The 16,070-nt window shown below is 48.7% G+C and overlaps 1 protein-coding gene across 1 annotated transcript in view; it reads right to left on the reverse strand.

Annotated features, from left to right (window-relative positions):
• The window catches only part of LOC121857274, an 86,926-nt gene that overhangs the window by 45,737 nt on the left and 25,119 nt on the right, over positions 1–16,070 (reverse strand). The window contains exon 2 of the mRNA XM_042353266.1: positions 9,646–10,505. Within this exon, the coding sequence (XP_042209200.1) occupies positions 9,646–10,505 (860 nt within the window). The remainder of the gene's footprint in view (positions 1–9,645; positions 10,506–16,070) is intronic.

Consider the following 16,070-nt stretch of genomic DNA (forward strand, 5'->3'; position numbering starts at 1 on the left):
GAAGGAGAGGTTATAGGAAGGGAGGAGGAAAGAGATTAAAGGAGGGGAGAGGGAAGGAGGAAAGGGAAGAGGGAAGGATTGAAGACTAAGGAATTAGCAAGAGGTCAATTGAGTTAACGGATATTCAAATTACCTGTATACAACCATAACTAATTAATTACCTGCTAAAGTGAATGATGAAAGACCCTAACTTATCCAATATCTCCCCCCCCCCTTATTAAATTTTCCTATCTCCCCTGTTGCGTCTCTCTACCCAATCATCAATTACCATCTAGTGTCTACCATCTAGTGTCTACCATCTAGTGTCTACCATCTAGTGTCTACCATCTAGTGTCTACCATCTACTGTCTACCATCTAGTGTCTACCATCTACTGTCTACCATCTAGTGTCTACCATCTACTGTCTACCATCTAGTGTCTACCATCTACTGTCACCATCTAGTGTCTACCATCCACTGTTCACCATCCAGTTCACCATCTAGTGTCTACCATCCAGTGTCTACCATCACTGTCTACCATCTAGTGTTCATCTAGTGTCTACCATCTAGTGTCCACCATCTAGTGTCTACCATCTACTGTCTACCATCCAGTGTCTACCATCTAGTGTCTACCATCTACTGTCTACCATCTACTGTCCACCATCTACAGCTCCACCATCTAGTGTCTACCATCCAGCTCCACCATCTAGTCTCACCATCTAGTGTCTACCATCTAGTGTCACCATCCAGTGTCTACCATCCACTGTCCACCATCCAGGTCTACCATCCAGTGCCACCATCTACTGTCCACCATCCACTGTCCACCATCTACTGTCACCATCCAGTGTCCACCATCCAGTGTCCACCATCCAGTGTCTACCATCCACTGTCCACCATCTAGTGTCTACCATCTAGTGTCCACCATCTAGTGTCTACCATCTAGTGTCTACCATCTACTGTCCACCATCCAGTGTCTACCATCTACTGTCACCATCTAGTGTCTACCATCTCACTGTCTACCATCCAGTGTCTACCATCCTACTGTCCACCATCCAGTGTCTACCATCCACTGTCCACCATCCAGTGTCTACCATCCAGTGTCCACCATCTAGTTCACCATCTACTGTCTACCATCTAGTGTCTACCATCTAGTGTCTACCATCCAGCACCATCCAGTGTCTACCATCTACTGTCCACCATCTAGTGTCTACCATCTAGTGTCTACCATCTAGTGTCTACCATCTACTGTCTACCATCTAGCTGTCTACCATCTACTGTCTACCATCTAGTGTCTACCATCTACTGTCTACCATCTAGTGTCTACCATCTACTGTCTACCATCTAGTGTCTACCATCTACTGTTCACCATCTACTGTCTACCATCTAGTGTCTACCATCTACTGTCTACCATCTACTGTCTACCATCTAGTGTCCACCATCTACTGTCCACCATCTACTGTCTACCATCTAGTGTCTACCATCCAGTGTCCACCATCTAGTGTCTACCATCTACGTCCACCATCTAGTGTCTACCATCTACTGTCCACCATCTAGCGTCTACCATCCATCGTTCACCATCCAGTGTCCACCATCCAGTGTCTACCATCTAGCCCATCCAGTCCACCATCCAGCTGTCCACCATCCACTGTCCACCATCCAGTGTCCACCATCCACTGTCTACCATCTAGTGTCTCACCATCCAGTGTCTACCATCTAGTGTCCACCATCTACTGTCCACCATCCAGCGTCCACCATCTCAGTGTCTACCATCTAGTGTCTACCATCTAGTGTCTACCATCCACTGTCTCACCATCTAGTGTCTACCATCTACTGTCTACCATCTAGTGTCTACCATCTACTGTCTACCATCAGTTCCCACCATCCACTGTCCACCATCCAGTGTCTACCATCCACTGTCCACCATCTAGTGTCCACCATCTACTGTCTACCATCTAGTGTTCACATCTAGTGTCTACCATCTAGTGTCTACCATCTACTGTCTACCATCTAGTGTCTACCATCTACTGGTCACCATCTAGTGTCTACCATCTACTGTCTACCATCTAGTGTCTACCATCTACTGTCTACCATCTAGCTCTACCATCTAGTGTCCACCATCTAGTGTCTACCATCCACTGTCTACCATCTAGTGTCCACCATCTAGTGTCTACCATCTACTGTCACCATCTACTGTCTACCATCTCTGTCTACCATCTAGTGTCTACCATCCACTGTCTACCATCTAGTGTCTACCATCTACTGTCTACCATCTAGTGTCTACCATCTAGTGTCTACCATCCACTGTCCATCCAGTCCACACCATCCACCGTCCACCATCCAGTCCACCATCCAGTGTCCACCATCCAGTGTCCACCATCCAGTCAGCGTCCACCATCCACTGTCCACCATCTAGTGTCCACCATCCAGTGTCCACCATCTGTCTCACCATCCACTGTCCACCATCCAGTGTCTCACCATCCACGTGTCTACCATCCAGTGTCTACCATCCACTGTCCACCATCCAGTGTCTCACCATCCACTGTCTACCATCTAGTGTCTACCATCCACTGTCTACCATCTAGTGTCTACCATCTCACTGTCTACCATCTAGTGTCTACCATCTACTGTCACCATCTAGTGTCTACCATCTACCGGTTCACCATCTGTTCACCATCTACTGTCTACCATCTAGTGTCTACCATCTACCTGTCTACCATCTAGTGTCTACCATCCACTGTCCACCATCCAGCGTCTACCATCCACTGTCCACCACCATCCAGCGTCCACCATCCACTGTCCACCATCCAGTGTCCACCATCCACTGTCCACCATCCAGTGCCCACCATCCACCGTCCACCATCCAGCGTCCACCATCCAGCGTCCACCATCCAGCTGTCCACCATCCACTGTCCACCCATCCAGCTGTCTCACCATCCAGTGTCTCCCATCCAGCGTCTCCCATCTACTGTCCACCATCTAGTGTCTACCATCTACTGTCCACCATCCAGTGTCCACCATCCACTGTCTACCATCCAGTGTCCACCATCCACTGTCACCATCCAGCGTCCATCCACTGGTTCACCATCCAGTGTCCACCATCCAGTGTCTACCATCCACGTCTCACCATCCACTGTCACCATCCAGTGTTCACCATCCAGTGTCCACCATCCAGTGTCCACCATCCACCGTCCACCATCCAGTGTCCACCATCCAGCGTCCACCATCCACCGTCCACCATCCACCGTCCACCATCCACCGTCCACCATCCAGCGTCCACCATCCAGCTGTCCACCATCCAGTGTCCACCATCCAGCGTCCACCATCCACCGGTCCACCATCCACCGTCCACCATCCAGCTGTTCACCATCCAGGCCCACCATCCACCGTCCACCATCCAGCGTCCACCATCCACTGTCTCACCATCCACCGGTTCACCATCCAGTGTCCACCATCCACCGTCCACCATCCAGTGCCCACCATCTCAATCACGTCTCACCATCCAGCGTCCACCATCCACCGTCTCACCATCCAGTCTCACCATCCAGTGTCCACCATCCAGTGTCTACCATCCACTGTCTCACCATCCAGCGTCCACCATCCACCGTCCACCATCCACGTCTCCCATCCAGCGTCTCACCATCCACCGTCCACCATCCAGCGTCCACCATCCACCGTCCACCATCCAGCGTCCACCATCCAGCGTCCACCTCCACCGTCCACCATCCACCGTCCACCATCCACCGTCCACCATCCAGCGTCTCACCATCCACCGTCCACCATCCACTGTCCACCATCCAGCGTCCACCATCCAGCGTCCACCATCCAGCGTCTACCATCCAGTGTCTACCATCCACCGTTCACCATCCACCGTCTACCATCCAGCGTCTACCACCATCCACTGTCTGCCCATCCAGCGTCCACCATCCACTGTCTACCATCCAGTGTCTTACCATCCAGTGTCTACCATCTAGTGCCCACCATCTACTGTTCACCATCCAGTGTCCACCATCCAGCGTCCACCATCCAGCGTCCACCATCCAGCGTCCACCATCCACCGTCCACCATCCACCGTCCACCATCCAGCGTCCACCATCCACCGTCCACCATCCAGCGTCCACCATCCACCGTCTCACCATCCAGTGTCCACCATCCAGTGTCTACCATCCAGTGTCTCACCATCCACCGTCCACCATCCATGTCTCACCATCCAGGTCTCACATCCAGTCTACCATCCAGTGTCTACCATCCAGCGTCCACCATCCACTGTCTCACCATCCAGTGTCCACCATCCAGCGTCTCACCATCCACTGTCTACCATCCACTGTCTACCATCTACTGTCTACATCCAGTGTCTCCATCCAGTCTACCATCCATGTCCACCATCCACCGTCCACATCCACCGTTCACCATCCACTGTCTACCATCAGTCTACCATCCACTCACCATCCACTGTCCACACCACGTCCACCATCTACCGTCCACCATCCCACCATCTACATCCATCACCATCCAGTGCCCACCATCCAGTGTCCACCATCTGCGTCTACCATCTCATCATCCACCATCTACTGTCTACCATCTACTGTCTACCATCCAGTGTCTACCATCTACTGTCTACCATCTAGTGTCTACCATCTAGTGTCTACCATCTCAGCCACCATCTACCGTCTACCATCCAGTGTCTACCATCTAGTGTCCACCATCTAGTGTCTACCATCCAGTGTCTACCATCTACTGTCTACCATCTAGTGTCTACCATCCACCGTCCACCATCCAGTGTCTACCATCCAGTGTCTACCATCCAGTGCCCACCATCCACTGTCCACCATCTAGTGTCTACCATCTAGTGTCTCCACCATGTCCACCATCTACTCCACCATCCAGTGTCTACCATCCAGTGTCTACCATCCACTCCACCATCCAGCGTTCCACCACTGTTCACCATCCAGTGTCTACCATCCAGTGTCTACCATCCAGTCTCACTCCAGCGTTCACCATCCACTGTCTACCATCCAGTGTTCACCATCCAGTGTCTCCACCATCTAGTGTCTACCATCTACCGTCTACCATCTACTGTCCACCATCTAGTGTCTACCATCCAGTCCACCATCTACCGTCTACCATCTAGTGTCTACCATCTACTGTCTACCATCTAGTGTCCCCATCTAGTGTCCACCATCTAGTGTCCACCATCCAGTGTCTACCATCCATCGGTCCACCATCCACACTGTCCACCATCCAGTGTCTACCATCCAGTGTCCACCATCTACTGTCCACCATCCAGTTCACCATCCATCATTCACCATCCAGTTCACCATCCAGTGTCCACCATCCAGTGTCTACCATCCAGTGCTCACCATCTACTGTCTCACCATCTATGTCTACCATCTAGTGTCCACCATCCAGTGTCTACCATCTCATCGTTCACCATCCACTGCCATCTGTCCACCATCTAGTGTCTACCATCCACCGTTCACCATCCAGTGTCCACCATCCACTGTCTCACCATCTAGTGTCTACCATCTACTGTCTACCATCTAGTTCACCATCCACTGTCTACCATCTAGTGTCTACCATCTAGTGTCTACCATCCAGTGTCTACCATCTATGTCTACCATCTAGTGTCCTACCATCCAGCGTCCACCATCCAGTGTCCACCATCCACCCATCCAGCAGTCCACCATCCAGTCCCACCATCCACCGTCCACCATCCACTGTCCACCATCCAGCACCACCATCCAGTGTCCACTGCCACCATCCACTGTCCACCATCCACTGGTCCACCATCCAGCGTCCACCATCCAGTGTCCACATCCACTGTCTCACCATCTAGTGTCTACCCATCCACTGTCCCATCTATGTCTACCATCCATGTCTCACCTCAATCTGTGCCCACCATCCAGTGTCCACCATCCAGTGTCTACCATCCACTGTCCACCATCCATGTCTACCATCTCACTGTCCACCATCTAATGGTTCACCATCTACTGTCCACCATCCAGTGTCTACCATCTAGTGTCCACCATCCAACGTCCACCATCCAGTGTCCACCATCCAGAGTTCACATCCACTGTCCACCATCCAGTGTCCACCATCCAGCAGTCCACCATCCACCTGTCCACCATCCAGGTTCACCATCCATCCCACCATCCAGTGTCCACCATCCAGCTGTCCACCATCCACTGTCCACCATCCACTGTCCCACCATCCAGTGTCCACCATCCACAGTCCACCATCCAGCGTCCACCATCCATCAGTCCCACCATCCAGTGTCTACCATCCAGTGTCTGACCATCTAGTGTCTCCATCCAGTGTCTACCATCTAGTGTCCACCATCTACTGTCTACCATCCAGTCTTACCATCCAGTGTCCACCATCTGTGCCCACCACTGGTTCACCATCTACTGTCTACCATCTACTGTCCACCATCTAGTGTCTACCATCTAGTGTCTACCATCTCACCGTCCACCATCCACTGTCCACCATCCACCATCTACCGTCCACCATCCACTGTCCACCATCCACTGTCCACCATCCAAGTCTGCCCCATCCAGTGTCCATCCAACGTCTACCATCCACTGTCCACCATCCACCATCCACTGTCCACCAGTGTCTACCATCCACTGGTCACCATCCAGTGTCTACCATCCAGTGTCTACCATCCACGTCCACCATCCAGTGTCTACCATCTACTGTCTACCATCCAGTGCCACCATCCATCAGTCCACCATCCACTGTCTACCATCCTTGTTCACCATCAGTGTCACCATCCAGTGTCTACCATCTACTGTCTACCATCACTGTCCACCATCTAGTGTCTACCATCCACTGTCTACCATCAGCACCATCCACTGTCCACCATCCAGCCCATCCAGTCTGCCATCCTACCCATCCAGCGTCTACCATCCAGTCTACCATCCACTGTCTGACCATCCAGTGTCTACCATCCATGTCCACCATCCAAGTCTACCATCCACTGTCCACCATCCAGTGTCCACCATCCACCCTGTCCACCATCCATCGTCCACCATCCAGTGCCCACCGTCCATTTCATCTACCATCCATGTCCAACCAGTGCGTCCACCATCCACGTCTACCATCTACCGTCTACCATCCAGTGTCTACCATCCAGTGTCTACCATCTAGTGTCTACCATCCACCGTTCACCATCTAGTGTCTACCATCTACTGTCCACCATCCACTGTTCACCATCTAGTGTCTACCATCTAGTGTCTACCATCTAGTGTCTACCATCCAGTGTCTACCATCTAGTGTTCACATCCACTGTCTACCATCCACTGTCCACCATCCACTGTCCACCATCCATCTTCCACCATCCATGTCCACCATCCACTGTCCACCACCAGTGTCCACCATCCACGTCCACCATCCAGCGTCCACCATCCACCATCTACCGTCCACCATCCACTGTCCACCATCCACTGTCTACACCCATCTACGCCACCATCTAGTGTCTACCATCTAGTGTCTACCATCCAGCTCTCATCCAGTGTCTACCATCCATCGTCTACCATCCAAGTCCACCATCCAGTGTCCACCATCTCACCATCTAGTGTCTACCATCCAGTGTCTACCATCTAGTGTCTACCATCCACTGTCTACCATCCATCATTCACCATCTACTGTCTACCATCTAGTGTCCACCATCCAGTGTCTACCATCTAGTGTCACCATCTACTGTCTACCATCTAGTGTCTACCATCCAGTGTCCACCATCCAGTCCAACCATCCACTGTCCACCATCCAGTCCACCATCCACCATCCACTGTCCACCATCCAGTGTCCACCATCCAGCCACCATCCACCGTCCACCATCCAGTTCACCATCCAGCGTCTACCATCCACCGTCCCATCCACTGTCACCATCCACTGTCCACCATCCACCGTCCACCATCCATCAGTCTCACCATCCACTGTCCACCATCCACTGTCCACCATCCAGTGTCCACCATCTCACTGTCTACCATCCACTGTCTACCATCTACTGTCCACCATCCACTGTCTACCATCCATCAGCCTACCATCTAGGTCTACCATCTAGTGCTCACCATCCACTGTCTACCATCTACTGTCTACCATCTACTGTCCACCATCTACTGTCTACCATCCAGTGTCTACCATCTACTGTCCACCATCAGTGTCTACCATCTACTGTCCACCATCCAGTCCACCATCTACTGTCTACCATCCAGTCTACCATCCACTCACTGTCCACCATCCATGTCTACCATCTAGTGTCTACCATCTAGTGTCTACCATCCAGTGTCTACCATCCAGTGTCCACCATCCAGTCCTCCATCCAGTGTCTACCATCAAGTCTACCATCTACTGTCCACCATCCAGTGTCTACCATCCAGAGTTCACCATCTACTGTCTACCATCTACTGTCTACCATCTAGTGTCTACCATCTACTGTCTACCATCTGACCACCATCTACTGTCTACCATCTAGTGTCTACCATCTAGTGTCTACCATCTAGTGTCTACCATCCACCGTTCACATCTACTGTCTACCATCTAGTGTCTACCATCTACTGTCTACCATCTACTGTCCACCATCTAGTGTCTACCATCCATCATCATCACCATCAATCTACATCAGGTCTACCATCCTGTCTACCATCTAGTGTCTACCATCTAGTGTCTACCATCTAGTGTCTACCATCCACCATCCACTCCATCATCTATCACCTACAAACAATCTAAAACTTTGAATCTACTTTAATTCCTCAAACAACAAACAATCCCATCAAAACATTTCAATCATGATTTTCATCTGAGCCACACACACACACACACACACACACACACACACACACACACACACACACACACACACACACAATACACACACACAAATTATTCACACCACAACATAAAACTCCGCACAAAAACACACACACACACACACACACAAAATTATTCCACATCTCCAACAAATACACAAACATTTAAAACCTGCACAAACACACACACACACACACACACACACACACACACACACACACACACACACACAAACACACCCATATATATATATAAAGTTAAAGAAGCTTAAGAGTCAAATACCAAAGTTCCCCCTGCAGAAAATAGCAAGAGAACGAGATTACCCGATGTAAGTTTCCGTGTGGGAGGAGGACGGGGAGAAGGACCATTACTAACATATCTTAACTCCCCGGCGGAAGTGGCCCACGCCGTCCAATAAAGGAATAAAAGTAAGGAAAGATGTAATAAAGATGGAACCGGAGAAGGCCAAGGTCCAATAAAAGAATAAAAGTTAAAAAGAGGAAAATGTGATAAGGAAGAATCTGGTGAACACGGCAGACACAAGTTTTCCCGGGAAAGACTTAAGAGGGCGAGATTACCGGGGTGAGACGGGAGTAGACGCAAAGGTAGTGGGTAAGGTAAAAGTTACAGTAGAGTCTAAGACGTAGTTGTGGTAGAGTTTAGGGTAAGAGGTGCGGTAGTGTGTCGTGGAGAGTCTTAAGTTAGAGCAACACGAGTCTAATGTTTACATGAGTCAGCAGTTTAAGAGACCCGGTCACAAAGAATCAGTAGACATACTCATGTAATCACCTCCTCCAGCGACTGACTGCTGCAGGTGCCGAGGGAGAATACTGTTAAACGTAGAGGATGAGTGACTTACCTGAGAACGAGGACGAGGGCCGGAAGGTTGCCTGGAGGGTGGAGGTAGAGAGGGGCGTGGATGGTGGTGCCGGGGTGGAGGGGGGCACGGGGCACCAGTACGTGCACCAGGGGATCGGAGGACAGCTCTGTAGCCGTGAGGGTCGAGGGTCAGCACCACCTCCCCTACAGGTGTCTCTGGCTGCACCGTCACTCTGGGGCCGACCTGGGCAGGGCCCCCGGCGTCTCTAGATGCGCATTCACTGGGTCCTGGAGCCGTCCCCACCAGGTACGACACCTGCACGGCCACGCGGGGGATCTTGACGGTTGCACGGGTGTGTGGCGGCCACCAGCGGGCGGGTACGGCCAGGGTTACGAGGCACGTAGCATCACCGCCCGTTTCGCCAGCTCCCGTAGGTGTACATGAGGCGGAGAGAGCGTCGGGACCGCGGCGGGTAATGACGGTGACACAGACGTGAGGGGAGTGGTGACCTCTAGCCCCAGCACCGTGCACCAGGACACGTACTGCGGGGTGGGCACGAGTCACCTCCTTGTTGACCAGATGGGCGGACACTTCCAGCTGGTGGGGCACGGAGGGCAAGTGCTGGCCCAGCCCTTCCATCTCTGTCACGTTGGTCGGTTCGTCGTCGGGAAATTCGGGAAGGACATAGCGGGCGGGCACCGTCTGCTTGGTGCTGAAGGGGCCATAGGTGGCACGGATGAGGGCTGGTCGCGTAGGGTCGAGTACCGTGAAACGCTCCACGTCCAGCACCCCACCCTCAGTCTCCACCCCGGGACCCAAGCCTGAGAACACGTTCTCTTCCGGCCGCAGGAAGAACCCGCTGTCAGGGTTCTGGAAGTGCAGATCGACGGCGCTGGCGGCTATGGGAGAGAAACAGAGATGTATTAGAGTAGCTCATACACATTAATTATATCCCTCAACCACTACACCCAAACTACTGTCACCCATTACATCCAGTGTTTTTCCCTAGAGAGAGCAAAAAGATATTTCGCTTTTGATCTGTGAATTCAGTACACCGGTACACCTCTTACCTCACCCCCTCCCTCCCTACCCCTCACTGATTGGTAAACTTTCCCACACTCCTCCACCATCTCAACCTCCCTCTCGCCCTACTTCCCACCCTCGTCCCTGGAGTTCCCCTGCGTGACCGTTAACGGAGCTCCGCGTGCCGGCCGATGACCACCACCGTTAACGGAGCTCCGCGTGCCGGCCGATGACCACCACTGGCCACCACCATGTTAGATTATTGATCACAGTAAAAACACGCACGCAGGCAAGCAGGAAGGCAGGCACAGAGGGAGGAGCTCACACGCATACCGCCACACAACCTTGCATGCTTCCACAACACACAGCGACACATACCTCCACAACACACAGTGACACATACCTCCACAACACACAGTGACACATACCTCCACAACACAGCGACACATACCTCCACAACACACAGTGACACATACCTCCACAACACAGCGACACATACCTCCACAACACAGTGACACATACCTCCACAACACAGTGACACATACCTCCACAACACAGTGACACATACCTCCACAACACACAGTGACACATACCCTCTCCCGCGTCCCCAACTAAGGCCTTGCCGAGACCAACACACCCAGTGAGAGGAACACATTTAACAGCTCCTCCTGACGGCACAGCAAAGGACCTGTGTGACCCACTGGTGGCTCACGTGAATTAACCCCCTCAAACACACACACACACACACACACACACACTTGGTCCTCTCTAGGTTACAATATTGGACAGTGTGTGTGTGTGTGTGTGTGTGTGTGTGTGTGTGTGTGTGTGTGTGTGTGTGTGTGTGTGTGTGATGAACAACAGTTGACCAATAAATGAAGACTAAGACGTCGACGAGTAACAAAGTCTTAAGAAAGTTACTGTGACTCGGACACTTCCATATCATGTTCCTCAAAAAGCGGCTCCAGGACAAGCACATAACATTACTTGGTGTTTCTCAATGTCTCACAATAACATCCCGGAAACACAGTCGTCCCCTATCACACACAGCCCTGCAATGGCACCCTAATGGAACTTACGTCAGACGGATGTTCGCTCCTACCATCCCGCAATGAGACCCTAATGGAAGTTACGCAAGAGGAAACGTTCGCCCGACTTGTGCCTGCAGTGGCGCGCCTCTTTTATGGCAGGAACATTAGGTCCAAGTCTCGTTAATGTTTTTATAGGCGGTGTGTCACAAGTTGGGCAACGCTGTGGCCGCCAGAGCCCAACTTGTTCGCCTTTACTTGATGGTCGTGTGATGACGTCTGTGTTGTTTACCGCAGTGACCCCGACACATTACACACACACACAGACACACACACACACACACACACACACACACACACACACAGCTTGTAACATTTATTGAATAACATTTTTTTTTTTGTAGTGGACATGAACCAACTTGACCTGATAGTGCCTCTTCCTATCTCACATCAGCTACATCAATTTGACCTCGTGTGTGTTCATCCTCTCTCCTGGTGTTTTTGTTTTTCTACTGGATGATTTTTTTTATATAATTCTAAAGGACTTTTTTTTATATTTTCACTGGGAACGTTTTTTTTCTGGAGGAAGTTTGATGCTTATGAAGGAGAGGGAACATACCCACATAAACACACACACACATCACTACTAATACTACTGTTTTGCCTGAGGTGTCTCGACAGGGCCGTCCGCAGATGTTGCATATGTAGAGGGCTACATCTAGTGCGGGAGGGGTGGCCGCACTCACTCACTTACTCACAATCTGTATCAGTTTGTCTTTACAGTAAGTCCAAACTCTGTACTGACTGACGTAAAACCTGAGTCAGTGTGTCTCTGAGCTGATTGACTCAAAACCCGAGTCAGCAGGTCCTTACAGCAACTTGGTGGTTGGAAGGCTGGCGAATTTTTGTGTTATTGTTGCAGTGGACAAAAATGCAAATGTGGGTCGACAGTTTCAGATATGAGTGGGCACACACACACACACACACACACACACACACACACACACACACACACACACACACACACACGTACATCTTTCCCAGTTTCTCATCTTCAGTTATGTGTCCTCTCTCTCTCTCTCTCTCTCTCTCTCTCTCTCTCTCTCTCTCTCTCTCTCTCTCTTCTCTTTTTTACATCATCTCTTAATCATAAAAAATTAAGGGAACGTCTCTACTTTGTCCAAAACTAAGGCCAAACTTTGTAAACCAAGTCCCAAGACACTGAGTCCACCTTTTCTCTCTCCATCTCTGAGTTATCAAGGAAGAGACAGTGATAAAACAGAATGAAAGAAAGTGTAGAATAATAGAGATAATCACAGACACATATATAAACGAAGAGAGAGAGAGAGTTCAGCCTCTATTTTATGACACACTTTTATCACGTTCTCTGTCTCCTTATCCTCAGCTGAAGGGTTTATCAGCGTCTCATATTTTCCACACCTTTCTTAATTATCTTTCTCCCTTTCTCTCGTGTGTGTGTATGTGTGTGTGTGTGTATGTATGTGTGTGTGTGTGTGTGTGTGCGTGTGTGTGTGTGTGTGTGTGTTGAGTTAAATAAAGATAAACACAAATAAAGTCAGAAAAGAACAACCATATTTACATACTAAGTCAATGTAAACTTGTATGACGATTTTTCTGAATAAATCCCTATCTCTCTGTCTATAAATAACACTCAAAGTAAATCTCAAAACTCTATATATAATTCAGATAAAAATACAAACTCAAATATTTACTACAAAATAAAATCAATTAACACTAAAGGGAAATATTCATCATCCAACAAACACTTAGGAATCAGACCCTCCAAAAAACCATATAAAAGTATTCTCAATTAAACGTCAAGAAAAACATTTTAAAGACAAGACTGTGGGTCAAGACGTACACCCCAGACCTTCTCCCTCCCCCTCACCACTACTACCACGAGGTATAAGAACTTCAAGCGCTACCAATCAGGTTTATTCTTAGTCTACCACCATTCTCCCACACCGACCCTCCTACACCCAACAACAACAACCACTCCCCTCCTTCCTCTTCCTCCTCCTACCTCCTCACCTCTCCTCCTCCTCCTCCTCCTCCTACCCCCTGCCTCAGAATCGTCAACCCGGTGAATCTTTGATCTCAACACCGTGTCGCGACCAGGCCGACCAAATCAGTCCATGAGGTCGTACTTACATCCTCTCTCCTATTTCAGTGTTGTCCTGGTGTATACTCCCTGTTCTAGCCTCTGTTTTGGTTGATGTTCAGTGGAAGTCGAATTTTGATGGAGAGGAGGAGGAGGATGAGATCAAATTTTGGGGTAAGGATAATGGAAGTAGAATTTAACCTAACCTAACCTAACCCCCAGGTAGAAATAAAGTGTAAATCAACAGGTGAAAATAAATATCAGTAACTCTAAATACAAAACATTAGGAAAGAAGAAATAACAAAAACAGAGACACATGCGTCTGTTTGTTGCGCCACTACCCTACCGGTATTCAACGTACACCTGGCAGCACTGGAGCCTACACGAGCACACGCAAGATAATTTGGATTTAAGTGAGACCTGTCCCTCGTGTGATTAACTAAGCCAAGAGTTCATTACCTGCATTGCTGTGTACCTCAACTAAACTCTAAGTAAGATAACTAGTGTGTAATAACTTAATCTCGTGAGTAAGATAATCCCTTGATGGATATACCTTAAGTTCCTGAGTAAGAAAACCGTAACGTTATAACTTAAAAATATTCCTCTGATAATATCTTTACCTTCACTAAATTCTTCTGTATCACCCCTGAGTACTATTAGATAATAAGTTATTATTACAGTATATTATAAACACGAAGAAAATAACACAATTCCATGGAGTACAATAACTTTGGCTAAATAATACGATATTCTTAACCTTCAAAATTAAACGTTGAATAAAATGACTTGGACAAAACAATAGCGGCATTTTCAACCTTCCAAAATAAAATACAAACATTTTAAACAATTATAAACACAACCCACACAAAAAAAATGTATGCAACCACCAGGAGGGAAACAAACAATACGAGAGTAAACACAGCATAATACAATACCTACAACAATCAAAAGAGAAAAATAACAACAATAAATACGATAAAACGAGAACAAACACAACATTACACGATATCTACCATCAAAATATAACCAAAAACACAAACAAAACACAAGGTCATAGTGAAGGGTCCAACCATTCACCAGGACCGCGGGTTGATTTGTATTCAGTTGTGGGAAACCGGGTGAAGATATTAAGACATTCCAACACCTGGCCGGGTCGGTGGCAGGATGACGGAGATAGTGGATGGTGGAGAAGAGCGGTTCAGATCCCCTTGTGGAGTATCCCATCTCTCTCCCCGACACCCTGGGTCATTTAGCAATAGCCTACACTCTCACCGGTACGATATAACCTACAATATCCCTCCACATGCGATAGTTTCATACTTTAAGGTCAAGGATACGATACTTTATTCTTACGATAATTTCTCACTTTATAAACTGATAGGAACGCTAACTTAACGATCCATATGACAGTTTCTAACACAATAAACTTATGGGTACAATAACTGATCAATATTATTGGAAAAAAATCCCATCTAGGTTGAGAGTTATGGACATCACGGAGAGAGATACTCATCTGTAATGGTCCTAAACTCTCTTCGTGACACAAAAAAGTAAAATATGTGTGTTTAGATTCTTGAAATAGTTCACTAATTAGGTGCAACTACACACCTCTACCTCATAATGACCATGATACATTCCTGCCGTACTTCATAACCACACACACACACAGTACAATAACTTACTGACTCTGTACGATATTTTATGTGTCTAAGGCGATGACTTAATGATAAAGTACCATAATTACTCAACCCATTACGACAGTTTACCGATCCAGTAATGGCCTTCCTAAGTACCTCTTGAGCTGAGACAACACTTATGTACTCCTGAGCTGAGATAACCTTGTTCATAACCCTCATGAGCTGAATGGAGAGAGAGAGAGAGAGGGGGGGGTGGGGTTGGTCTGGCCACGAAGGCTTTACAGAGACCAAAAGAATGTGAGGCTCCCTTTAGCACCTTTCCCTGACCCACTCACACCCATCACTGGCACTCCAAGCTAAAGTTCTTAGTTTTGGAGTTTTAGCTTGGGTGTGGAGAGAGAGAGAGAGAGAGAGAGAGAATGAGAGTAATATATGTGTATGCCTGTATGTGTGTGTGGGGGGGTTCAGATAACGACCAGGAAATAGAATAATCACGATAACGTTATTATCTTTACGTGTGTCTGTTTCCTATTTCCGAGTAGTTACCTGCATATTATATGAATCTCTCTCTCTCTCTCTCTCTCTCTCTCTCTCTCTCTCTCTCTCAGGTTATGTTGGTCACCTTCCTAAATCATCATGAAATTAGTCCATCCT

This window comes from Homarus americanus, unplaced genomic scaffold (assembly GCF_018991925.1).
Source record: "Homarus americanus isolate GMGI-L3 unplaced genomic scaffold, GMGI_Hamer_2.0 scaffold20465, whole genome shotgun sequence".
Lineage (NCBI taxonomy): Eukaryota > Metazoa > Arthropoda > Malacostraca > Decapoda > Nephropidae > Homarus > Homarus americanus.